The following is a 25,264-nucleotide window of genomic DNA, read 5'->3' as shown; positions in this document are numbered from 1 at the left end:
CGGTGACAGTGGCGCTGTGAATTCACGCTGTCACACATCGGCTATTTGAGAACATTTTCGATGAGGCCGCCCGGCCCTGCCTGAGGCCCGGCTGGGCCTGAGGGGCTCCGGATCCCCTCGGGGCTCCGCGGGCTCATCCGCCTCACGGAGAGTGTCAGGTTGGCATGGAGGGCCCTGCTGGGCTTGAGGACTTTGTGCAAAGCTGGAATGCCGCAGGATGGAGGATTCCGTGGCAGCTGAGGGGTGGTTGGGTGCTCAGAGCCTGCGGCACTTTGGGAAGGGCTCGTTCCTCTCCTCCGAGGGAAGCAGGGCCGGGGCCGAGCCCCTCCGGCAGAACCAAACCCTCGGCACCAATTCCCCCTCACTGCCGTGGGTTTGTGTCCTCCTCCCCTGTCTGCTCCAGCTGCTGTGGGATTTGTTCTCCCTGTCGTGTTCTGCAGGCAGAGCAGGGAGCCAGGAAAAGGCTCCTGTTGTTTGCTGGGTCATACTGAGGGGTTTATTCATATTCCATATCCGGCTTTTATGGTTCTGCTCCTGCTTTTCCCTGGAGTGTCTCTGTGCTCTTTGTTTTGCCTTCCTCGCTGGGTTTGCAGCACAAGCCGTGGGTGCTCCACACTCGGCACACTGGACACCCCTGCAGAGGTTTCTGGCATGTTCTGCATTTGGGGTCAATATTCCAAGCCCAGGAGGGGTAGTTCTAATTTTAAATCCAGATTTTCAGCTGAGCTCCGCATCTGAAGAGCTTGGGGGCTGGAATTTCTGGCTTGGTTGTCTTGGTCATTAAATATTAAGTGAGGCTGTTCCTGCTGGAGGGTTCATGCAAACACTGAAGGCTCTGAGCTGTCAGGGGAAGGGGCTGGGGGCTCCAGAGTGTTCAGGGATGGACACTGGACCATGCTAAGGATAAGACCCCAGGAATACTGACACTGCTCAGGTGGATGTGCATGATGCTTCTGTGATTCACTCACTTGGCTGTGGTTGCCTTTAAGCAGGCAGCACTGGGCATGAGCTGTGAGAGCAGAATTGGAGGGGTTTGACTTCACACTTGTCTGCATTGACACTGCAGGGTCCTGTCAGGAGCCATCAGCTGCATCTTGGCTTGGCAAACCTGCTGCTGGCTCCGGGTTCCAAGGCCTCAGCTGCATTCCAGCTGGGAGCAGGGACACAAATGTGTTGGGGCACAGCGAGAGCTGTCGCTTCAAGGGCAGCTCGGGGCTGGAGCCACAGGCAGGAAATCTGTGAGCTCCCAGCCTCCTCCTTTCCCTAAGTTCCCAAATACTGCAATTCTTCCTCCCTCAGACAGAGCAGTGCCCCATGATGGAGGGTCACAGCCAAAGGAGCTCATGGAAATAGGACAAATGCAATTAGAAAAGCTCTGGCCCTGCTGCCTCTCCAGGGACCCTGCTGGGCACTGGCCAGCACCGCTCAGGAATACACTTAGGAAGCTCTGCCAGCAGCCACCGCCCAGACGAGATAACAGCATTTCCCTTCTTCCTGCCATCCCTGCTCCCTGGAGTGTCTGCAGGGAGGGGTGTGCTGCAGTTCACTGGCCAGAAACAGGAACAAAACCCCACTGGGCAGCGTGTGCTTATCCCAGAGCAGCCACGGCTCCCTCCTGGATCCTTCCCGCTCCGTGGCTGCCGGGGGTCAGTCCTGGGCAGCAGCTGCTCCTGGAACCCGATGTGCTCCCAGACACTGCCCAGAGCCCACGGACACCGGGCAGAGAGAGAGTCCTGGGAGCCAGGAGCAGAGCACTGGGGCCAGCCAGGCCAGGAAAGGCAAACCTAATCCTGCTGCATCCGTTTAGGGAACGCAGGATTTGTAAATTGTCTCCTTGAGAAACAACAGGGGAGAAATGTGCAGTTCTGGGGACTCCAGGCTGCAGCTGCAGATGGTTTCCAATTGGGAGATTCCCACTGAATGTGCAGAATCAGGAAAAAAAGGGGTTTATTTTAATTTTCAGTTGATTTAGAGCCTTTAATCTTTGTCAGGGTAGGCAGTGATGCCTCTGGCTTAGTGCCACAATTCCTGTGCCAAGGGCTGCCCAGAGCCCCCCCAGCAGTCACAGCCCTGCCTGGGGTGGGAAAAATGAAGTTGCTGAGCAAGAAAATGTTGGGATCCATCCAAAGAGGGAAAGCTTTGTGAATGAGCAATGTATGAATGCTGCACATTAAATGTGCCCCAGCGCATCTTTGCCCATGGTGGAGAGGAGGCACTGGGATATAATTGGTTCTTGGCTGCAGCAGTAATCCCTTAGGAATAACACAGCTAATTAAAGCCTAGGAACTGGTGACCAGCAGCTTCTCTTCTCTCCCTGGCTGGGGCTGTGCTCATCAGGGGCAGGTAGATCCCAGGAAGTTTTGTGCTAATCAAGGAGAGAGCTCAGTGCTCTGTCAAAATCTTGGATATCCCAAGAGATGAGCTGGGGAGGATTTTGGATCCTGCTGGGCAGGAGGGATCAGCTGTGCTGGGCCTGTGTCAGGCCCACTGACCCTTCCCTGAGTGTGGCCTCTGGCTGCCTCCCTTGGGGAGGTTTTGGAGACAGAGCTGAAGATGTGAACTGGGGAGCTGCTGTTTTTAATCTTTTATGAGATGTTAAATGCTCCAAATCTTTGGTGGAATGGAGGGAGCTGCAGCTGTTCAGCTCCTCTGAGGGCCAGGCCTTGGGACTCAGGAGCAGGATCTGGAATGAGGCCAGGTTGGATGGGATTGGAGCAAACTGGTGTCTGGAAGGTGTCCCTGGTCTGTGGGAGGTGTCCCTGGTCTGTGGGAGCTGTCCCTGCCCTGGCAGGGAGTGGGACTGGATGACATTAGTGTCCCTTCAAGCCCAAACCATCCTGGCAATCTGTGATCCTAAACCTCAGCCCATCTGCAGCCAAAAGGATTAAAGTCCCTGAGGGGACAGAGAAGAGAAGCGAGGAGAACCTCTGCAAACAGAGACAAATCCCAGAGTCAGTTCTGGTGTCAAAAATTGTAAGGTCTGAGCCAATTGGAAGGTCTGAAGTGTTATGGAAATCCTAGAGAAGTTCTTTGTAGGGAGAGATTTAACCCAGCTCATGGACGAGAACAACATTCCCTTTATTTCTCTGCAAACACCTCAGGGGAAAGGCCATGTACTGAAAAGTTTTGTGTTTGGCAGGCAAAGGAAGAAGGAACAAAGGTGGGAGCTGAGGATGGACAACTCCAGCTGGAACAGAAGCTCGTGCTGGTTACCAGGAGGGTGAGTAACTCTTGGAACAGTTGAGCAAGGAACTGTTCGGTTTAAGAGCACTTATATTTAAAAGATTGTATTTCATGCAACAGTTTTTTCCCATTAGAGATGGTAAATCCAACGTGTGACTCAAAACTTCCTGGCACTCCCTGAGCTGTGGCCAGTGGCACCAGGAGGCAGCACCAGTTATTTTACTGGTGGCAGCTGTGAGGTTTTTAGACATAAAAACTATGTTAACTACTTAAAAATCAAAAGCAAGATATGTGCACTTGTTCAAGATTTGGACAATGCAAAAGGACTTTCAGGTAATTAACTGGAATTTTGCCTAGAGAACTTGCTGTGGTGGCAGAAAACACCTGCCAGAGGTTTCTGGTCCAGCTGGAGAGTGGCACTGAGGAGGGAGGGATGATCTGAGGTTTGAGTCCTCAGTACCAGCGTGCCCAGTTCCCAGTGACTTTCACACAATCCAATTAAATTACAAACACTAATCAGCTGCAGTCCCGCTTCCTTTGCCCTTCCCCTCATTGGAAAACTCCAGGTGCACATCAGGCATCCTGCAGGGGAGTTGCACAATGATTTGATGATGTGTTTGCCCAGCAGGTGGGAAATTCAAAAGCTTTGTTGTGCTTCTATTTCCCAGAAATTCCCCAGTCTCCAGCTGAGAGGGAATATTTGCAGCTCCCCAGGCTTTCAAAGGGGTGAAGCAGGAACAGAGTGGAAGGAACAGAACTCCTGTCCCTGAACCCCTGGAGCAGCAGCTTGGAAAGGCCACTGCTGTAATCGGGCACAAGAGCCCCCCACAGGTGAGTGACACTGCACACACACAGTGTAGGCAGGGACAGAAACCCACGGGTCAGAACAAGGACATTTAAAAGAATTTAAAACAATGAAAGCACCCAGGGTAGTTCCAAAGTGGTTCCATTTTTGCCAGGGGTGTGCTGGGATGCTGCAGGTGAGTGGAAGCAGGGCCAGCTGGTGATGCTGGGCTGGTGCTGAGCCCGGCCCAGGGCCCCTGCAGCAGCCTGGCCACCTCTGCTCTGAGGGCTGCAGGTTTTGGGGAAGATTATTAACATTTCTTCTAATCCCAGGGCACTGAGCCTTCCCTGCAGGGCTCAGCTCAGGCAGCAGAGCTTTCACAGTTCACTCAACCCCAGGCCCAGCTCTAAACTAAAACGAAACTAAAAATCCAGGAGGACTGAGTTTAACAATCAAAAAAACTCTGCACAGATGCAGAGACAAAAATGACATTAAAGCACCAAACCTGCTGTGCCTGGAAAGGCTTTTCCTCCCAGTGAAAGGCTGGAGCTCCTGAATTTCAGACACACAGAGACTTCCTGAAATGAATTGGAGATGACACCCAAGAGCCAAGGCAGCCTCTGCTAATTATTTAATTAAATCATGTACTGAAATCTGCATGGAGACAACTGCAGAATCTGCCTCCAATTAAACACTTCAGATAAAACCCAGGAGAGCAGGAATTACAAAAGGCACCTTCTCCCAAACCTGAATGAACACAACAGAACATACAAATATATATACATATATTTATATTTATATTTATATCACAGCCTAGTTTGGGCTGAAGGGACCTCAGAGATCATCTCATTCTAGAAACACTTCCAAGTCCTCAAGGTCCAGTTACTGTGGAGACCTCCTGCAATGAACTCCTGTGGATCCCTGCAACATGAAGGGATCTCAGACAAGCACATTTCATTTGAAGGTACCTTTACAAGGTATGTAGGTAGAGAGGGAGGCACAAAATGTCATTGCTGCCTTCAGAAAAATTAATACCCAGTAAACAAACTGCTTGCATGAAGTGAAATGACAACACTGCTGCAAGCAGGGCCAGAAAATCCCCTGCTCCCCAGGAATGTCCTGCAAGGGGGCATCTGTGGGACCTCTAACAACAAACCCACCTTGGGGAGGGCTCAGCCCGGGCAAGAACCTCACAACCCAGAGCAGAAGTACCAAGCCTTTATTAGCAGATCCACGATTCCAGGGCAGAGCTGTGCCCAGTCCCACCCAGCTGAGGGGGGGATTTCCCCATCCCCAGGACACCACCAGCCTTTGTTCCAGCCTCTGCATTCCCCTGAAGTGCTGCTGCCAGCACTGACTGGGCCAAACCAAGGAACTGCCTCTTGGAAGGGCCAAACACCGCAAAGGAAGGGGAAAAAATATAAAAAAAAAGAATAAATCACACACTGGACACAGTTATCACTATGAGAGGTTGAATGAGTTGCTTTACATCCACATTGCAAATAATGTCACAAGCTGGAAATGCTGAGTCTCTGCTTGCCCTGGGGCTGGAGGGTGTTGTTGGTGCAGAGCCACACGGAATCCACGTTATCTGTTGTTGTTGGGGTTTTGAACAAAATTGATGGAGTAGGAGCCGGTTGATGAATCCTGTTTGACCTGGAAGTTCTCTGTTGACAGGCCAAAGGGGCGCAGGACCAAATTGCCCAGATCCTTCAGTTTGCCTGCAAGGACATTCCAAGAGAACAAGGTGAGAGCTGAGCAGAGGGAAAACCCCATGGAATTGCAGCCACCTACACAGGCCAGCCCTGCTGATTTATCCATCACAGGTAAATGCTGAGGAAATCTCTGCGTTTTGTTAATATTTAGGCTCTTAGCAGGAATTAAAAACCATTGTTAAATATCCACAGAGTATGAGAGTTAATAAAGTCCTGTCAGGGTATGGATCACACAGGATTCCTGACTCTGGGAAATGAATCTGCCTATAGCTGTACAAGGGGAAGGACAACAAAAGGACATCCTTTAAAAAATCCTATACAGAAATTACAGAATAAAGTGAAACAGGAAACAGAGGTAACAACTTCACTGCTGGCTGAACACAAACCCCTGGCATGACAACACAAAGGAACAAGATGGGCCAGTTCTCAAAGAAAAACACATTCTTTTCCTCCTGGTTTGAATGCAGAATTGTAGATTTCCCAAAGGAAAAGCAGAAGTTTGGACAAGTTGAAGCCTTCCCAAGGTCTGCCTCCCCAGGCTCCACCCCACCTTTCCAAAAGCTCCCACCTGCACTGATCCTCAGGTTTTGTTTTGCCGGGGGCTGCGTGTGACAGCAGCAATTGCTGCCATGGACAATTCACGGAGCAGCTGCAGCAGCCAAGGGATCCAGCACTGCCAGGGGTCCAGAGCTGCTCTGGGCACCTGTGCCAGGGCCTGCCCACCCTCCAGGGAAGGATTTCTTCTCAGAATCTAGAAAAAGACAACCTTACCCCTCAGCCCACCAAAGCAAATGGATGGGGAGACACAAGTTTTCTTCAACTTGTTTTTTTTAATGGCAATTCACAGGTGAGGTGGTTCAGGGACGTGGCCAAAGTCACTCCAGCAGCAGCTCAGGTACAATTAACCTCTTTGTACATATTTATTTTTTTAAGGTACACCTGTTTAAAATAAATTAACTATGATGTTCATCCCTTTATGCAGCACCCTGAAAGCATTTTGGCTATAAAACCATTTTGGGAGCATCTGTCTGAGTGACACAAAGAGGTTTTTTCTCTTCTTCTGGACAAACATTTGGCCACAGCTGAGCTCCAGGTCTGGGGTGAGAGCCTGGCGTGGCTGGAGCCCCCAGCCCTGCAGCTGGGCAGGGGAGCAGAGTTTTTGTGGCAGGACACTGGGAAAGGTCATTTCCAGTCGCAGGCAGCTGGCTGGATGCGCTTTTCCCAACCCATTAACACCCCTGAGTGCTTTGGGATCCACCTGCAGCTGCAGGAGAAGCTCCCCGGCACAGCATGGATTTGGGGCTTTATGGTAATTCCAGCAGCACATCCCAGCTCACCTTCCTGCTCTCTCCCTCCCCAGGCAGGCTCTGGGGCAGCCACACTGAATTAATTAATTGTTAATGAGGCAGAAGAAAGCCTTGGCTTTTCCGGGCACTGCAGCCCGGAGCTGCTGCTGCTGTCCTGGCACACACAGACCCAGCATTGTGGGGAAGCTCTGTCTCCTCCTCCCGCAGCTCCTTTCAGCCCTAAATTAAGGGCTGTAGTGAACTCAACCCCCTGCTAAAGAAAAGCTCCCTCAGAGGGAGGAAGGAAAAGGCACCACGTGGAGCTGGGACTCAGCTGCAGAGGCTGCCCAGCCTCCAACACTGCCTGTCCCCAAGCAGGGTCACCCTCTGCTCCCTCTGCCCTTATTCTCACACGTTTTGCTCTTTTCTTTCAAACACACCCTGTGTATTTTCCATCTGCAACTCCAGTACATTCAGGTTCTTCACCAAAGCAAATATTCAGAGGTCAACAAGAAAACAGAACCGTAAAAATCTATTTAGGGCTCAGAAGTCTGTGATTCATTACTCACCTAAACTGCAATTCAACACCCCATTGAAAGAGGCAGATGCAGGAAAAGATTACTCACAATTTACATTAAGATGTTACAGCCAAAATTAATTGCTATTCAGTCTTCCTGGCAATAATTCTGGCTTAGTTGCTGGTGTTAATGTGGGGTTTGGAAGTTGAAAAGCTCCATCTTGCTTGTGTAAAGAATTCTTTTGGAGAAAAGACAAATTTCCTAATGAGGTCTCCTCTCTGTGTAACTTCTTGTATTACCAACATTTCTAAACAATTATAAGAGCAAGGGCAAATCCTTCTCCCTTCCCTAAATGGTAAATGAGGACTGAACTGTAACTGTAATTTGGCTCTGGTTTAACTACTCAGAATCACCTTGTGCAGGATTGGGGTTTAGCAGCTCAGCTGCAAATACAACACAACTGTCTATATTAAAAAAACACCACCAATAACATAATTCTTTAGGCACACAGCCTAATAAATCTCTTTGCTGATCTCAGCTGGAAAAATCTCTTTTTGGCAGGAAGGCCCAGGTGAGGTGCTCTGGCCTCCAAACTGCTAAAACCATTCCAAAGCTCCCCTCTCCTCACACCCTGTCCCCAAAGAGCGGTCCCAGATATCACAATAATTATAGGAGTGTCTAAACAAGACTGGAAATTGTTGGCTTTAAGGAGAGAGCTCCAACCCCCCCTGAAAATGGTCACTGTTCACATCCTCAGTCACTGAGGCAGAGGATGCTCATGGAAGTGGAGAGGGAAAAGCCACCTGGATTTGAAAGCTCCTGCCCAAGGCTGCTCCAAGTCCAGCTCTCTTTGATGTGAACTCAGGGATTCATCCTGAGCACACCTCAGTGGCAGCAGAGCTGATCAAAACATGGAAATAACTGAAATACAAATGTCAGCCTTGGAAAAGGGAGATCCTTGAGGACACACAGCACGAGTGGGCTTGGCTTGGCCACAAACCAGGATTTTTCTGGTGACATCAACCTCAGCAGTCACATGGCCCCCAAGGAAAATCCCGGCAGGAATGTGAGCTCTGGGTTATTTACACAGCAGCACTGCACAGGGGCTGCAGCCTCTGACAGAAAGGAGCTGCAGCCCTGGGAAACAGGAAACACTCTTGGGAAGGAGGAGGATGCACCCCATTTATCCAGGCTTGTTTGTACACAGCTCCAGTTGCGTGACACTGGGAGATGGCTGGGCAGCCCAGGGCTTGTGTGAGTTGAAAGAATAAAAGCTCAGCAAAACCAGGACAGGCCAATCCACTGCCTGAGCATCAGTTCAATATCCAAAGGAGGCAAAGCACAAACTGGGACACTGTTCCTAATTTCAGTTCAGTGTCAGTGCTCCTGGAGCAGGCCTGGCCTGGCACTCACAGGATGCCTGGATTTGCTGTCCTGGAGCCCAAAAGTCTGGAATACAACCTTGGGAAGGCAGGAATGTCCCCATGACACTGTCCAAGCCTGGTCACCCAGCTCCAGCCACAGTGCCACCAGCCAGGTCCATCCTGGCACTGGGAAATGCCATCAGAAAGGGCGGAAAAGTGGGAACAGCTTCCAACAAATTCACTGTACAACAAAACAGTGCAAAGGAATCTTGGAACCACCACATTCCATCGAGTTTCTCTTCTCCCATTCCTTCCAGAACTCCCATCTAAGCCCCCCTCCAGGGCTTTCCCTGACCTCAGACAGAGTTACAGCAGTTTGCAAGCCCTGGGAAGAGTTTCCTTCCTCCATGGGATCTCCATGGCATCACCACTGCCTCCCTTAACAACAGCTAACAGGGAATCTTGGAACACTCAGGAGAAGGAGCTGCCCACATCCCTGACTTCATTTCCAGGGAATGTTTTCTAGAAACCCCTCAGTGAGCTCAGGCAGTGCTGAGCTCACTGCCCCACTGCCACCACGTCACTGTCATTTAAGCAGAGCTGTGACAATCCTGTCACACACGAGGCTGGGGATGAACAGATGCTCTCAGTCTGGCTCCCCAGCTGTTTGAACTCCTCGTGGGACATCACTGAGAAGGGATTTCTTTCTCCAGAATCCCAACAGTCTGAAGTGGTTCCCAAAAGCCCAGCTCAGTTTTGAAATCTCAACCGCCTCTTTTAAAGCATTAACGCTGTTAAAAGAGATCCCACCTAGTCTGACATCCAGGATAAAACCAGCAGTGCAGAACTAGGGCTGGATTTACTGTTCCAGTCAAATCCCTTGTGATTAGTGAGGCCCTTGAGAGTTCAGCAAAGATCAGGAATTATTTTCATATTACTTTGTGCTGAAACCCATCCCATGTCCTACCAAGGGGCCTGATCCTTCTGGAGGTTTTCTGCATTTGTCATTTATTTATAGCCCCACCACCCTTAACCTGCTTTATTTGGGGCTTGCTGTCAGCACAGTGGGGGAAGCAGGCTCTGATCCTGTAAAGCTCTGCAAACCTCACTGACACCCTGCGAGGTCAGAGCAGAACAAAGCCAGAGCAAACCAGAGGCTGCAGAAAAGAAACTCCAGAAAAACATCAGCTTATGCTGGAACAGCCTCTTCTTCCCAAATGTATCAGCAATCAGTGTGAAAGACAGGCTGAGGTTGTTTAACCTGATTTTCTGCAGAACAGCCAAACACTGCCTTAGGAAATGTAATTCCACCCCTGGTGCAGGCCCTGGGTAGGTCCAGTTGTGCCTCCAGCCAAGCAGCAGTGAAATGCTGAATAAATCAAGGCAAACATGAACCCTTGGAGGTCTCTGGGCTGGAGGTGCTACAGAAAGAATCACATTTATGTCTCCAGCCCCAGATCAAACATCCCCAGTTACTGCAGCTGGGGGAGTTTCTTTAGGTGCAGGTTTAGTGGGAGCCCTGGTTTATCCCTTTCATGGGAATGTTTGCTTTGAGGGTTTATTTGCAGGGAGAAAGGGCTGAGCAGTTGGGCTGTGTCAGACTATTCTCTCAAGCTCTCACATACATCAGTATGAAATTGTTTTAGAAGGTTTTAGGTTTTCTTTCTTTAAATGGAACTAAGGATTTCTCCCTTTTCTGCATGGGAGAATTCCTTGTCTTCAATTTACTGTAGATGAAACCAATTGAGAACTAAAAGAAATCAGGAGTTTTGTGTAACACTGAACAAATATTTTCTTTCAGATTTACCTCCTTTAAATTTTATACAAAAGATTCTATTCATGTATTTTTCTAGATTGTGAAGGTTTTTATGGAAGTACATGCTACTCACCCAACATTTCTTTCTTTAATTTTTCATTCCTCTCCTCAATTTGCTGTGGTAATCTCTGTGGAGAGAGAAAAACTGGAATCGGATCCCTGCTTTCAATAATGCTCCCATTTTGGACATGAGCAGGGACAGAGACACAAATCCTGACGTGCAGCTCCCACTCCAGGCTCTGAACACCCCTAATGCAGACACTCAGCACTTCCCACTCCAGGAATGTCCTTATGGACACCCATTTTTATCTGGTGTCTGTGGTACTTATCCCAAAGTACAGCTGCTCCTGGGAAATCACTTCATCTGCCCTAAAACCCCTCAAAAACTGTGTGGAAGCTGAAATCCTCCCAGCAGTTACACACCTCTGAAAAACCAAACCTAACCATTGCTTCCAGACAATGCAACTTTCTGGGAAAGCAGCAATAGGGGATGGATTGACCACAAACCATGATAATTCCAAACTGTTTAGTCTGGCATTGAAAAAGTCAAAAATAACTGAGCATTGAAATCAGAACCCCAGCTCTGCACTGCTGAAATACAAACAGTGCTCAAGTATTGGAGCAGGTACCGAATCAGGAATCAAAGAACTATTGTGCATTTCATATTTTAATCTGTCATTTAACAGGGTCATGACATTCCCCAGAGCAGTGTGAGATCATTCCTGTGGGCAGGGAGGAGGAAGATTTGCTCTAACTGTGAATGAAGCAAATTTGCAGATTTTCTTGAGGCATCATTTTCATTGCCAGTGAGGGGGAAAAGATCTGTGACATTCCTGCAAAGCAGAGACACTTTCACCTTACAACAGAGCAAGGCTGCTCAGCCCCCTCCAGGTCAGAGCTGTAACCAGGTATGTGGAGTCAACACCTGAAACTTGGGGGGTTTTATTATGAAATTTAGAGATTTATGGTGAATATTTGAAACGTGTAAAAATATAGCTGTCAGGATTTCCTTAACAGCTTTTCAAGAAGGGAGTTTTAAGCTTCAGTCTCAATAGTTTGCTTCTCCCCTCAAATCTAACAAGGACCAGCTCAAGGCAGAACAGACCAAATGCCAGTGCAGGGCAATTTGAGGGCATTTTGTCCAAAGGGTTCTGCAGCCAAAGGCTCTGCCTGGCCAAGGGAGCAGCAGGGGGTGGAACCCCACCCTTTGCAGTGCCAGGACAGAAATCAGGAGTAACCCCTGAGCATTCTGGAGTGGGCCTGGAGGACGGCCAGAGGAGCAGCAGCACTGCTGGAGATTCCCCTCTGAGGCTGCCAAGGGCTCTGTGGGATTATCAGGGCACAGGGACTGAGAGAAAAGCCTGGCTCTGCACAGGTCCAAGGACAGTGTTTGTACCTGCAGGGGTCCCAAACAGCCTGAACAAAACCAGCCACCCCTGAGGGGCTGACTCAGAATCCTGGATTATCCAGAGTGGGAAGAGACCCCCAGGATCACCCAGCCCAGCTCCTGCCCTGCACAGACCCCCAGCAGCCCACCCTGGGCATCCCTGGAGTGGTGTCCAGGCCCTTCTGGAGCCCTGGCAGCCTCAGGGCTGTGCCCATTCCCTGGGAGCAGCTCCTGGCCCAGGGGAGGGCCCAGCCCCCTCCAGGGGCAGCAGGTCCTTTGTGGGAGCTCAGCTGTTCCATGGGGTCACCCCTCACCACCAACAGCACTCACACAGTTAAGCAGAATATTTTCTGCCATCAGTGCAACTGATCCGGTCCCCCAGGAAATCATTCCAGGCAAGGTTTCTTGCCTAATATGCCATAAAAGCTGTTCCTAATCTGTCACTTACAACACCACAGTGTGGGGAAAAGGGGGGCAGAATCACTGCTCATGATTTATTTTCCCAAATGGAGACTTAGAACAATTAAGCCTTTCAAAAAGATTTTTGTAACAACATATTCAGAGTGGGTTTAGAGACAAATTTGCAGGTGATGCACGTGAGGTTTTTTTCCTTCAGAGGCAGAATCCACTGCAGGTTCACTGGTGTGAAGCTGAACTAAAATAATGATAAATAAGTTAGCCTTAAGCTTACCATGCAAGCTTCTCTGGCTTGATGAACTGATGGGTCTTTTTCTAGGACTGCCTTATAATCTTCCAGAGCTTCATCTAATTTTTCTGTTTTTTCATAGAGTTCTGCTCTCCTCAGCAAAGCTCTGACGTAGTGAGGGTCTAATTCAACAGCTGGAAAACAAAAGCAAAGCCCAGGACTGTACTTGAAACATTTCTCCAGCCCTCAAATGAATTCTGAAGTGTGTATTACATTTGTAGGTTGCCCTTAGAATGTAACTCAGGATCAAACAGAGGCACAGCCTAAAGCTAAGTCAGAATTCAGAAACAGCTGCCTGGGACAGTCTCATGATCATATTTCATTTAATGTCCACAGTCTCTCACAGATGGGAGTGATTTATGATCACAAAGCTTTTAATATGCAATCCTATCCATGCAGGGATTCTAAGGGATGCTACAGAAACGTTAAGGACTTGCAAGATATTTCAGTTTTCAGTGTTTAGCAAGTGGCTATTCTTAGATTGCAGCTAAAGTTAAATATCCCTCCAGACACACACAGCAGGGAAAATCAGCCTTGCCACGCTTATCTCAGTTCAAGTGGAGACAAACTCCAGGAGAATTTCTGGAGCTCTTCTGAATTTCATATCAAACAGAGCAGATTGTGCTGGGAATGCACAAACAGTGATTTCAGCTCTGTGAGCTGCCAGAGGGGCTCAGATCCTGACTGAATCTCAGCTTTTCCTCCCCTCGCTCCCTTGGCAGCCGGGGCTGTTGGCAGAGGCAGTTCAGACTGAAGGCTAAACTCAGCAGTAACCTCCACATGGGAATTCCTCAGGAATTCCTTCACCCATTTCTCCCCACAGAAACTGGGAATGGGAAAGATTTTCCATCACATAAACAGGGAATATGAAGGATTTTCCATCACAGAAACAGGGAATATGAAAGATTTCACCTCAGAAAGAGGGACTAGGAGGGAATTTTCATCACAGAAAGAGGTCTGTCCATTTTATAATTCCCAGCCGTTAAAACGGTTCTGGGCACAATTAAATCTCGGATTATCCAGGTAAATATTCCAGTTTATTTCCTCTGGAAGGACAAAGGCAATGGCAGGTGACTGAATTGCTCTGCTGTGCTGCAGTCCCTGGGGAGTGTCAGGCCCTGGCAGCTGAAGTCTCCCTGCTCAAAGCACATTGATTCCCTCTGAGCCACTGCAAAATTGAAGGTGTTTTTCAGAAAGCAGCAGCACCAAAGGCAGGCAAAGCCCCAGTGAGAGAGGCCAGGGAGGATTTGGTACCTCCAGGAGCCCTTTCAGCAGGCACAGCTCTCATTTCTGTGCAGGCAGTGCTGGCACACGGCCACTGGATTAGTTCTCTGATTGGTAATTTGGATTTTTTCCCCAGCTGTCACAGGGAGTTTAACAAACACTCGAGGGTGGGTGAGTGGGTGGAAGCAATAAAGCAAAGCACAGCTGAACTGATTCCACCAGAAGGTGCAGAGAGAGAACTGTGCAGGGCAGGAACAGGGGAACATAAGCCCTGGTGACAAAGCAAAAGCTGTGCAGGAAAGGGACTCGATAATGCTTTTAACTCTATAAAGCCTCAGAGTTCTTTGGAATCTGGGATTAAACCAGGATTTGGTGGGGATGGCAGGTGGAAGTGGGTTTGAAATCACAGGTGTGGGAAACAGTTTCCACAGAAAAGACTTTCCTCTTAAAAGCAAGTACAAACTGCAGCCTTATGGTACAAGAGAACAGAAAGTAAATTACTGCAGATAGGAAAGGTTAGACAGACATTTTACAAAATAAGTAATACAAATCAGGTGTTTTCTGTTCTGTTCTTTAAAGACCCTTATGCCCAAAATTACAGCTCTGCAGTAAAGGCACTAAATGACACAATTTATGTATAAAATCTGGCACAAGGGCAGCACAGAGAGAAAAAAGTACCTTTGGTGCAGTCACTCAGGGCAGCCTCTGTCTTGTCCTAGAACACAAAGCAGTTTTGTTAGATTGAAGTCGTATTTCTTCATGTCCCCAGCCCTGGAGTGTCCCAGGAGGGGCTGGAGGTGGCACTCAGTGCTCTGGGCTGGGCAGAGCTGGGACCCCGTGGTCCTGGAGGGCTCTGATCCCTTCACCTGCATTTGTGCCAGACTCACTCCCGTGTGCCACAGAACAAATCCAGCACTCACCTGTTTCATTTTTGCAGCAGCTCTGTTTGAGAACAGCACAGCCCTGTCCTTCTGGAAGCAGGCTGGGCAGATCTGCAGAGCCTTGCTGTAGGAGTCTTCTGCCTCTCCATAGTCTGCAGAGCAACAGGAAAAAGCCAAACCAAACCATTTATTTCAAATCACTGAACCCCAAGGCTGAGATTCCTTTGGAAACAATTCTCAATATCTGCTGGTATGACACCAGAATCAGTAGCTGCTCTCAAAGAACATCACTAAGTACACAAATACAATCAATTATTTTAAAACTGACTTAATTCTGCTTATAAAAGCAGGAATGTACTCCTGAGCTGAATGCAACAAGTGCAGCAGGATGTGGCTGCAGTTCTCACCCCTGAAATTGTTTGAGAGGTGGAATCCCTTTGGATGAAGTGCTGAAAGCTGCCACTGCTCTGTACCTGCTCACAGCAGCTGCAGGGAGCTTCTGTGGCCACATCATCCTCAGGTTAAAGATCAGAGGGGCTGGCAAGGAGGGCCAGGGATGAGACTGCAGCAGCACTCCAGGCCTGGGGCTCTCCTGGCCTCAGCAGTTCCCTCCTGGCCTCTCTGACGCCTTCCAGAGCTGGAGATTGTCCCCAGGATTGTGTTTGTTCCCTCAGGACACACGAGGCACCCGCAGCCTCTGCCTGCTCCTCAGGGCACACAGATTCCTGGTCCTGGGGACTGAGGGAAGCAGGAACCTGCATTTCCTGCCTCCTCTGGGAACCCTCCACCCACCAGCAGCTTCAATCAAAGGCAGGTGTCAACACAACCTCCCCCCTTCTGTTTGTTCATTAAAATCGATGTATAAAGGTACAAGGCTGCTACAGAGCCCCAGATCTTGCATCAGTTCTAAGCACAGCCACCAGCCCAACTCAGAGCCCTGGGGAAGTCTTTTTTGATCACTGAGAGAAACCCTGGCTCCTGGAAGGCAATCCAAAATCCATGGCTGTGTAAGTAAACACTCAGCCTTCATGGGAATCCTGCTTTAGTACCCAAATCTCTGGCATTTAAACAACTCTAAAGGAGGTCTGAAATCTCTGTCTCATCTCTAAAGCTGGATGAAAAATGAAAGGGGGGATAAAATTCAACAAGGACAGAGTGAGATCTTCCCCAGGGTTTTCTGCAGCACCACCACGATGGCCCAGAACTAATGTGAGATTCTCTAACACTCCCAGGGTGCTCAGAGATGATCAACCCACCTCCTTTCTTGAAGTGCTCATTTCCTTTCTCCTTCAGCCCCGTGCTCTCCTTTCTTCTTTTCTACAAAAGAAAAGACAATGTCTCAGAGTATTTCACTGAAATGAACAACTAGGTCAGCTGCAGTTCCAAATAAAGTATGGAAGAGAAGCAGAATAAAACATAACCTGAAGAGTTTTAACTCTGCCAAGATCTGCTTGTAGACCCTGTGACATGAAATCCTTTGTATCTCCATGAAACACTGGAGTGTAACAGCAGGGCAATTAAAAAGCTCCACTTCACAGGCACCAGGATGCAGGGAGAGCATCCATGGAGAATTCCATGCTTTAAACCAACACATCAGCCTGTAGCTGGCTGTTTGCTTCTCCTTCCCAACTGCATTTAATTCACTCACTGCAGGTCAGCTATGCAGAATATGTTTTAAATGTAAAGTCTCAAAAGTTTCACTTGAAATAATTCCACCTCCGAAATTCCAGTTATTTTCAGAGATGCACAAGGAAAAGGTCCAGGCTGAGGAAGATTTCTGCCCTGAAGGATTTCTTAGGAGCAAGAACCCCCAGAAGCAGGTTCTTTGTCCAGTGAGAACTGCACATGTGAGCAGAGCTGTGTGTTCAAGCATGAACAAGGGCAGGCCACGCTCAGGCTCTCAGCCCGTGACACAGAAAAGTCAGGATGTCACCGAGCCATCCCTTCAACCTCCTGACAGTGCAGACATTCCTGAGACAAAGCAGGGAAAGGCAGAACACCACGGAGCTCAGGAGGGTCCTGTGCTACAAAAACCATCCTTGGAGCACTGGTTTTCCTCCCAGCACACAAAGGGCTTCAATGGAGGTGTCTGTAAATGACAGATCACTGAGCAATTAAAAAGCCAACAGTAGGAAAAGGAGCAGTTTCCTTTCCTGCAGATTGTGTGAATCAAGGATTAATGCAATTATCAATATCACACAGAACATCTCCTTGGAAACAGCTAAATATAGTACAGAGTGTGGAGCACTGCAGCAGCTCCCAGCTATGCCAAGGAGCTGACAAACAGCTCAGAGTCCCAGCTTCTTCCTCCTGCTGTCACTGGCTTTGGGAATTGATTCACCTCACCACTGGCACCACCTCGAGAACAGATCAGGGACACCGAGTCATGACACAAAATTCCACAGCAAAATCTCCTCTGACCCCTTTGATACATCCCAGACCATCAAATTTGTTCCTATTGCCTATTAAATAGCTTTTCCAATACTCATTACTGCTCACATTTTAAAGAAACCCCCCAAAACAAGGGGCAGACAAAGCATGACCAATTATTCAGGAAGTGCCTTTGCTCAGGGAGGGCTGACAAACCCCCCAAGTCCTTCCACAACTCCCCAGGGAACACAGTTGGTGCTTTCTAAACGTGAACACACAAATTCCACACTCCAGGCTACATGAAAATCCCAAATTCTCTGTGTAATGCAGAACTCTGCTGTTCAGCACGGGGAATGTGGAACTGCTACACCTCAATTTTCGAGGGAGCAGACAGAAATTCCTGCCTGGACCTCACAAAAAGGCATTTTCAAATATTCTGCAGTGCACAAAGGGTCCCAGCGTTCTGTGGCACTGAACAAAGCAGCCCCATCTCAGCAGGCCTGAGACGAGGATCCTGCTGGAGAGATCTCCACAGACAGCCCTCAGTGAGGGGAAGGGCTGCCTGAAACACAAACCCCACTGACTTCATTGCTCATGACCTATTTAGAAGTGGCCTTTCAGTGCCATGAGCACTCTCTGCTGCTCAGGGTTCAGTTACAGCTCCACAAGAATGAAAGGATTTTTATTATGAACACAACCACAGCCTGCTCACACCAGTCCTGAGGCAGAAGCACTGAATCAAGGGATGCTGGATGAAAAGCTCGACCTGTACTATCAATATTTTGTTTCATTTTATCCAAATTATTAAAAAATATTATATGTTTACCCTAATTATTAGGGTAAATGCTAATTATATGTTAATATAAAAAGTGATTTGCAGCAAGAAAGCTTCAGAAGAAAAGGCTTTATAGTAAAAAAGAGAAATGAAAGGAAAAACAACAAAGCACTTTTAAGAGCTCTGTGTATGATTTTGTAATTTATTCAGTTCCCTGCAAAGCAGCAATGGTTCAAAACTTGCGTTTCTGTGAGAGCCTGACCAACATTTTCAACATATCCCTGGTTTATGGGTGTCACTCCCAAACTGAGGGTCCAAAGTGTTTTTAAGAAGGTGAAGTCTGCAGGGCAGCTCCTGCACATTGATGGATTTGCATTTCAGCTATGACTGACCAAGTCAAATAAAAGCCAATTCCTCTGGCTTTTCCACCAAATGTAAAAGCATGAAAAATGGATGAGCCCCTCACATGCTAAAGGCACTGCCCTGCAAGGCAGGCTGGGTGTGAAATAAATACATTATTTATTCCTCCAGCCACACATTCCTGTAACAGCAATTCCTAACGCAGAACAGGGGAAAGGCAACTCTTAGGATTTCCATTTCAGTGCCAGGGGAGGCTGGGAGGACCTGCTGAAATCCAGGGAAAAGCCCCGGGCACTCCAGCACTGAGAGGAGGCAGCTCTGCCCGGGGGTGCTGAATTCCCAGCAGCTCTCTGGGACCCCAGGGAAAACCCCGAGTGACTCTGAAGGGATTTGCACAATGTCCCCCAGTGTCCCCAGTGTCCCCAGGACAAGCCAGGGAGCTGCCCTTCCTCCCTCCCTCTATGGAATTAGGTCAGCCCGAGTCTGGGATGCTGCACCCAGGAAAAGCCACCCCGGCCTGCCCCGTGCCCTGGGGCTGCTCACACACCACTGAGGCAGCCACAACTCCCTGGTTCAGCATCTTCTGCTCTTCAATGGCAGCAAAATCTGAAGGTTTGGAGGTTTTTTTGTGAATTTTAGTAATGCAAAGATGACAAATTCCACGGCAGGCACTGATTGTGATGTGGTTTAAATAGTTTTTGAAGTTCAGAAGAAATAACTGAATGTAACTGGTGATTCTTTCAGGATCTGAATAGAAATGTTTAAATTTGGAAACTGAATTCCAATCCCATACTCAGAAAAAATCAGTATTTAACCCAAGCCTGCCTGGCAAAGCCAGGGCTGCTGGAGATGATCTCAAGTCACGACAAGGGACAGCTTGGCCTCGTGACAATAAAGCACAAACCCAAATCACACACAGCCCCTGCATCTCTGCTGCTCTGCCAAGACACTCAGGGTTAAATCAAACTTTATACAATTTATTTATAACTGTATAATGATAAATAAATTTTATTTGGATGTTAAATGCAATTTTTATAATAATAACAGCATTAGTCTGCTATTAGAGAAGACAGCAACCTACATATCCCCCTGTTTCCTTGGGAAGTGAGCAACAGAAGTGCTGGAAATGAAATCCCTGAGCAGCCAGTGGGAGCTGAAGGAACAGCACCCTCAGTTGTGACATTGCCCACATTTCCTCTGGCTGTTCCTGGACTGATCCCTTGATTTCCCTTTGCTGGGAACTGCTCCTGCTCCAGCTCTCCTTACAGTGACCCTCACAGTCCCTTTGGGAAAGGCACCAAACCCAGGGAAATCCAAAGTCCTGGAGTTCAGAGGGGGCACAGAAACAGGAACTTTAAACAGCTCAGAAATGCATTTTTCTTCCAGTCCCACTTCTCAGTCATTCATTAGCAGCTGTCTGCTTCCCCCTGCAGTTTTGGGAAGCTACTGCTCTATCCAAGGGTTTGGATTTCAGTTTAGGGCTGGGGTCACCCCCAAACCCTCTTTCTGAAATCCTGAAAACTCCCAAAGCTGCACTTGGGAGGCTCCAGGGCAATGGCAGGGACAGACCTGGCCTGTCCCTGCTCCCTGGGATTCCATGGAAAAGAACTTTTATTCTTTCTGCTACCAAATCCCACCAAACTGGAAACTGCCAGACACAGGGAAGGAGGTCACAGCCCTGCCTGACAGCTCCAGTTAAGCCCAGCCTAAGTGTCCCTTTCCCTGAGTGTCCTCCCTCGTGCTCCAGGGGAGCAGCCTGGGGCAGGGCGAGAGGAGCTGCCCACAAATCCATCAGCACAGGAGGAAAAGGATCTGACAGGAGCAGTCCCTCCCAGAGAAATGCACAAATGAACACAGGACTCCAATCAGACAGCTCCACTCAAAGGGACTGAAGGGAGAGTTTGCCCTCTTCCCATTGAATTGCCACTCAGCAAAAGAGTTTTGTTTGTTTAAAACTCGAAGAATTATAAATCACACAGGGAGATTATAATTCCAGCTTTTATTCAAATTCTTCTCAGCAGCTCTTGCAATTAATCCAGCAGATACAGATTTAGTGCTCAAACGCAGGCTTTAACTCAGAAGATGTAATAGGATGTTTTATTCTATACAGAAGCTTCCCTTTATGGAAAACAATGGCATCAACCCAAAGGCACAGGGAGGAAAGGAAGGGTGAGGAGGGGGCAGCTTAAAGGAAATGTCTTCACTAAGCCAATGTCCTCTAACATTCCTAGAGCCTGCTGAAAACAGGGCAGTTAAAAAAAGGAAATTTTACTGTTTAGCCCAGCGGGAATCTCAGGTATCACTCCAAAATCTATTTCTTAAAATTTGTTCTATCACACTCTTACAGAGCTGCTCACAAGACATTCCTCAAGAATCTCCTCTTGCCTGTCTTGCTGACACATTTCCTGCTGTCAGAAGAGGAATTGTGATTCCAGCCAGCTGGAGGGCCAGGGCACATGGAAGGGCCAGGGAAGCACTGCTCAGGAGGAATACTGGGTGTTTATTCTGGTGTCTGACACAGCACAGGGTTCGATATCCAAACCTAGAGCTTCCCAGGCAGGTGCCACAGAACAGGACAGGATCTGCCCCCATGGAGGAGCAGGGCTGGGAGCCCTGCACTGGACAAACTCCTCATTAAAGGGTGGCCCTCAGCAGGCCTGGGCTCAACAATGACCCCGCAGCAGCTGCTGGGTGTCCTGGGATTAATCCTGCAGAGCAGCCCCACGTCAAAGCCATCACTGTCACTGACAGCCAGCCAGGAAAATCTGCTTGGAATGCATCAAAAGCAATTTGCTGCTCAGTGCCTCCGCTGAGGCAGCAGCAGGAGCCTTGTGAAACAACAACCAAACCCTGTAAAGGTGAATTTCAAGCCTTAAAAAGCTCAGAGGTGCAAGCCCAGGCTCTGTTTTTAAGAACAATTCTTGCAGATTTGTGTCTTAATATCCCTGCAAGTTCTTATTTTCCTTCTCTGTACAGACAAGATTTCTTAGGGTATCCCTGCTGTCTGCCTGGAAGGAATTCCTGCTGCTTACCATTAGAAATCTCACTGTATGGGGCTCTTGAAATGTAATTAGAGAAAACACACAATCACTCAGCGGCTCCTTCCCTCTGAGCTCTGCAGAGCCTCTGCTCAGGTGAGTGTTTCTACTCTGAATCTGCACAGAAACACCCAGAGCCAGGACCAGAACCTGCCTCTGCACCTCCACAATTAATGAGAGACTTTTCCTGCAGCCCACGGCTCCACAGAGCCCATTCCCTTCAGCTCTGAACACAACAAAACCCCACCTATGGAGGTGCAGCTCCACAGATGTGACTGGGCAGGGCTCACACCCAGCCCTCCCTGTGCCCCTGGTTTATGCACCAGTCCCTGGGAGTTTGTGTTATTCAGACAAGGCAAAAGGAATGAATCTCCCCAGTGCCAGCAGCAGGCTCTGCCTGAAGTCTGCTCTAACAGCACTGCCCTGAGCTGAAGCACAGCTCGATCTCCCTGTGGGTCACCACCCCCAGCACAGGCTCACAACAGCCCAGCACAGACTGCTGAGAGGCTGCTCCCCACCTCAGCAGCCAGAAAACACCTCTCAGCATTGCTGTCTCATTTGCTGCAGCTGCAATAAAAGAAATGAATAAAAAACTACACTGCCCTTCTCAAAAAAAAACCCCAAAAAAACCCCCAAACAACAACAACAAAACAAAAAACAATCAAAAACAAAACCAAACAAACAACCCACAAAAAAACCCCACAAGCAAACAAAAAACCCAAAAAACCCCCCAAACCACACTAAAAAAAACCAAAACAAAACAAAACCGTAACTTTTTGAGTTGCTGGGAGGAGGCTTAAAAGGTTCAAAAAGCTCTGAGTAAATGAATGTACAATGCTGTTTTCAGACTGGGACTACAGGACTTTTCCTTTAAAGCTGCAGCATTTAACAGAATCTTTTACAATCAGAATGTACAGCATGTTTCACTTTTAAAAATAAATTCGTGGCCATCAGGAGCAAGCACAAGGAGGAGAGTTGGAGCAGCAATTGAGGAGTGACCTACCCAGGGGGAGATTGTGGAAGGGCCCCTCCAGTGGCTGCAGCCTCTGCCTGAGCTCCTGGCTCTGCCCTGCACTCAGAGCTCTGCTTGCATGAGATACCAGCAATATTTCACTAGAGAAAAAACCCTCATCTGAAAACCTGCAACATTCAGAAATCTCTCCATGGAACATAAAAACTGCTCATCCAGGGCTTGTGGTGCTGGAGAGAGAAGAATCCCTCAGTGTGGGTAGCTGACATCACAAACCCTCTGAAGGGCAGAATTGCTCAGATAAACCTGCACAAAGGTGAGAGCTGCAGCTGCCTCCAGCCCTGCTCTGAGGAAACCTTCCCAGTTTGGAGCAGTTGTTGTTTTGCACTCCCACTGCCCCTTTCAGTGCAGTTCCACAAAGCTCAGTGCCAACATTCAGCATTCCCAATTATTTTGGTCATTTGACAGCAGGCAAAGATCCATGTGCAAAATGAGATGATTATCTAAAAATACACCCAAACCAAGAACAGCACGAAAACCAACACAGCCAATTGCCAGGCTTGCTGCTCTTTTCAGGGTTCAGTTCTAGAACAATTTCCCCTGGGTTTTTGGCAGTTGTTCTGTGAAGCTCTCGAGCCCCAGGCTGGTGCTGCAGCCCCAGGGTGACTCATGATGACAGAGCTCCTTGTTGGACAGGAATAAACACAAGGAGAAAAAAGGGACTGTTCACTCACACTGGAAAAAACCCAAGGGCAGTGAAATGATTTTTGTGTGTGAGGAAGGTGATTTTTGCCCTCAGCACCTGAGAGATGCATTTGGAGAATGCCCAGTTTTGGGCAAGAGCCCTCAAATCAAACTCCTACAACAACAACAACAACAATTCACTGACTGCCCAGGAGGAGTCCAGGGGAGGCCCCCAAGATGCCCAGGGCTCTGCAATAAAAGAAATTCTAATTAAACATAGGACAAAAGTTTCCAGGATAGTTAAACAGCAGCACAGGGAGCCAGAGGGCTCTGGTTGGACTAAAATCCTCCAGAGGATCTCCTGACATTCCCACCCCCCTACTCTTCATTATTAAATTACAACTGGCAGCATTGTTCTGCACATTTCGAGCCAAAACTGAGACAGAGACCCAAGGGATTCCCACCAGCTCCAGCAGAGCCCAGAATTACTTTTAGTCTCACTCCTACTTCATGGGGACTCTGTTCCATGTTGTCCTTCCCCAAGAAAGCTTTTCCACCTCAAGGAACTTCTGTGTTAACACAAAGATTGGTCCCACTGATGAAAAACTGCATTTTTCTCTTCCCTGCAGGATGAGTTTGTCCAGTGTGCCAGCCCTGAAAACAAACAATCCCACACATTCAATGTGCTTTAGTTTGGTTAAAACCCAAACAATCCACAGGGATCTATCCAAACTGAATCCCAACCCTCAGGATTCCCTGGAGCAACCCTGCAGGAGAACCTTCCAGAAATCTGCTGGGTTTTGAGAAGCACCTTGCAGGCACTCAGACAGCAAACACAGGGAACAGGGAGAGTTTTGTTGCCTGGAATCTCTGAGTCACAGCCACCTCACACTGCTCAAGGCAGCCAAATCTGCCCTGGAATGTGAGGATTAAGAGCAGCAAGGAAAGCCACAAACATTTGTGACCTAAAGAAGGAATTTAGAAAGTAAAAGCAGACACACGAGGGTTTTCCAGGTGCCTGGTGTGAGCCCCAGCCCGTCCTGCACCCTGAGTGCACACAGATCATCTCAGAGCACTGCTGCTTTACCTGTTTCTCCTCCTCTGGCATGTCCTTCTCTAGCTCTAGCAAGTACTCTTCATCTAGCTCTGTCTGCTTCCTGGAGCTGCTCCCGTCCTCCTGCACATTCCCTTCACCGTCCAGCACGGCTCCCTTGGGCTCCAGGGAGTCGTGGCAGTCGTGGAAGCTCTCCTCTGCTGGGGGCTGGCCCGGGCACGGGGCACTGCCACAGCCCTGGGCACCTCCGGGGGCAGCCTCCGGGGGCTGCTGCTCCGACAGCTTCAGGTGATTCAGCAGCTCCTCAGGTGAGCTCGCATCTTGGAATTCTTCCATGCTGGCCTGCTGGGAGGGAGGAAATGAGAACGGAGTGACACTCAGTAATCACCACTTCAAAGCTTTGTCAGCAAACAAATCCCAGCGCCCAGAGGCTGCGAGGGCCCACAGCGGGTCAGTGGTGCCAGCTCTGCCCTCCCGAGCACAGGGCACGGGGCTGTGTCCACACAGCTCTGAACGCCCCCGGGAGGGGAGTGCGGCCCCTCCGGGCTGTGCCCGGGGCAGGAGCTGCCCGGGGCTGGCACTGGCACTGCCCGGGGCCGGCTCTGCCCCGGGGCTGGCTCTGCCCGGGGCAGGAGCTGCGCCTCCCCGCAGGGCAGCCCCTGCCCTCAGTCCCTGCCCTCAGGCCCTGCCCGTTCCGCCGGTGCCAGGCTGGGCCGGGGGCAGAGCCGGGCCTGCTCTGCGCCCTCCCCTTGCCCATTCATACACATCTAAATGTCCTTCATTGTTTAATGTCTTTTATCCACATATTCAAAGCTTTCAAGTGCTCTTGACATCCCTAAGGGAAACTCGGCTCTGTCGGGGCGGGACAGCCTCCCCCGATCCCATGGAGGGACACGGTCCGGGCCACTGCGCCCGTGAGAACGGGAACCGCCGGGCTCAGACCGCCGGGACCGGCCCGGCACAGCCCCGCGGCCCCTCCGCGACCCCCGGGGGCCGTTCCCGGCTGGCAGGGCTCGCCCCGCGCTGCCCGGAGCTGAGGGCACGGTCCGGACCGGGGCCATCGCCCCCCGCGTCCCCCCGGGCCCCCCGAGCCCCGGGCCCGCACTCACCTGCGCCAGCCGCACTTCCGGCTTCCGCCACGCCCCCGGC

At 49.3% G+C, this 25,264-nt stretch overlaps 2 protein-coding genes across 3 annotated transcripts in view; one reads left to right on the top strand and one right to left on the bottom strand.

Moving 5' to 3' along the window:
* PWWP2A (PWWP domain containing 2A) overlaps positions 1-5,023 on the top strand; it is a 30,360-nt gene extending 25,337 nt beyond the window's left edge. Inside the window, exons 3-4 of the mRNA XM_063413128.1 lie at positions 3,140-3,220; positions 3,852-5,023. Of these exons, the coding sequence (XP_063269198.1) occupies positions 3,140-3,171 (32 nt within the window). The 3' untranslated portion in view covers positions 3,172-3,220; positions 3,852-5,023. The remainder of the gene's footprint in view (positions 1-3,139; positions 3,221-3,851) is intronic.
* Positions 5,024-5,170: 147 nt separating this feature from the next.
* TTC1 (tetratricopeptide repeat domain 1) lies at positions 5,171-25,251 on the bottom strand. Of its 2 annotated transcripts, none has more exons than XM_063413134.1 (8): positions 25,225-25,251; positions 24,149-24,460; positions 16,121-16,181; positions 14,904-15,016; positions 14,662-14,698; positions 12,745-12,893; positions 10,740-10,794; positions 5,171-5,688 (listed from the first exon to the last, which is right to left on the bottom strand). In XM_063413134.1, exons 2-8 carry the CDS (start codon positions 24,449-24,451, stop codon positions 5,555-5,557), a joined length of 852 nt encoding a protein of 283 aa, XP_063269204.1. In that variant the 5' UTR covers positions 24,452-24,460; positions 25,225-25,251; the 3' UTR covers positions 5,171-5,554. The 2 variants fall into 2 exon arrangements, with proteins under 2 accessions (XP_063269204.1, XP_063269205.1); XM_063413135.1 differs by having other exon boundaries at positions 24,149-24,457; positions 25,225-25,250.
* Positions 25,252-25,264: the final 13 nt, after the last annotated feature.

Source organism: Prinia subflava, chromosome 16 (assembly GCF_021018805.1).
Source record: "Prinia subflava isolate CZ2003 ecotype Zambia chromosome 16, Cam_Psub_1.2, whole genome shotgun sequence".
Taxonomy (NCBI): domain Eukaryota; kingdom Metazoa; phylum Chordata; class Aves; order Passeriformes; family Cisticolidae; genus Prinia; species Prinia subflava.
The sequence above is the reverse complement of the archived record's forward strand: the minus strand, read 5'-3'. Positions and strand labels throughout refer to the sequence as shown.

Coding starts and splice junctions, on each gene's coding strand:
- TTC1 (XM_063413134.1), bottom strand. CDS start 24,451: ATGGAAGAATTCCAAGATGCGAGCTCACCTGAGGAGCTGCTGAATCAC. Junction 12,894..14,661: donor CCTGAGTGACTGCACCAAAG/GTACTTTTTTCT, acceptor TTTGTTTTCCAG/CTGTTGAATTAGACCCTCAC. Junction 10,795..12,744: donor AAGCCAGAGAAGCTTGCATG/GTAAGCTTAAGG, acceptor CTCTCTCCACAG/AGATTACCACAGCAAATTGA.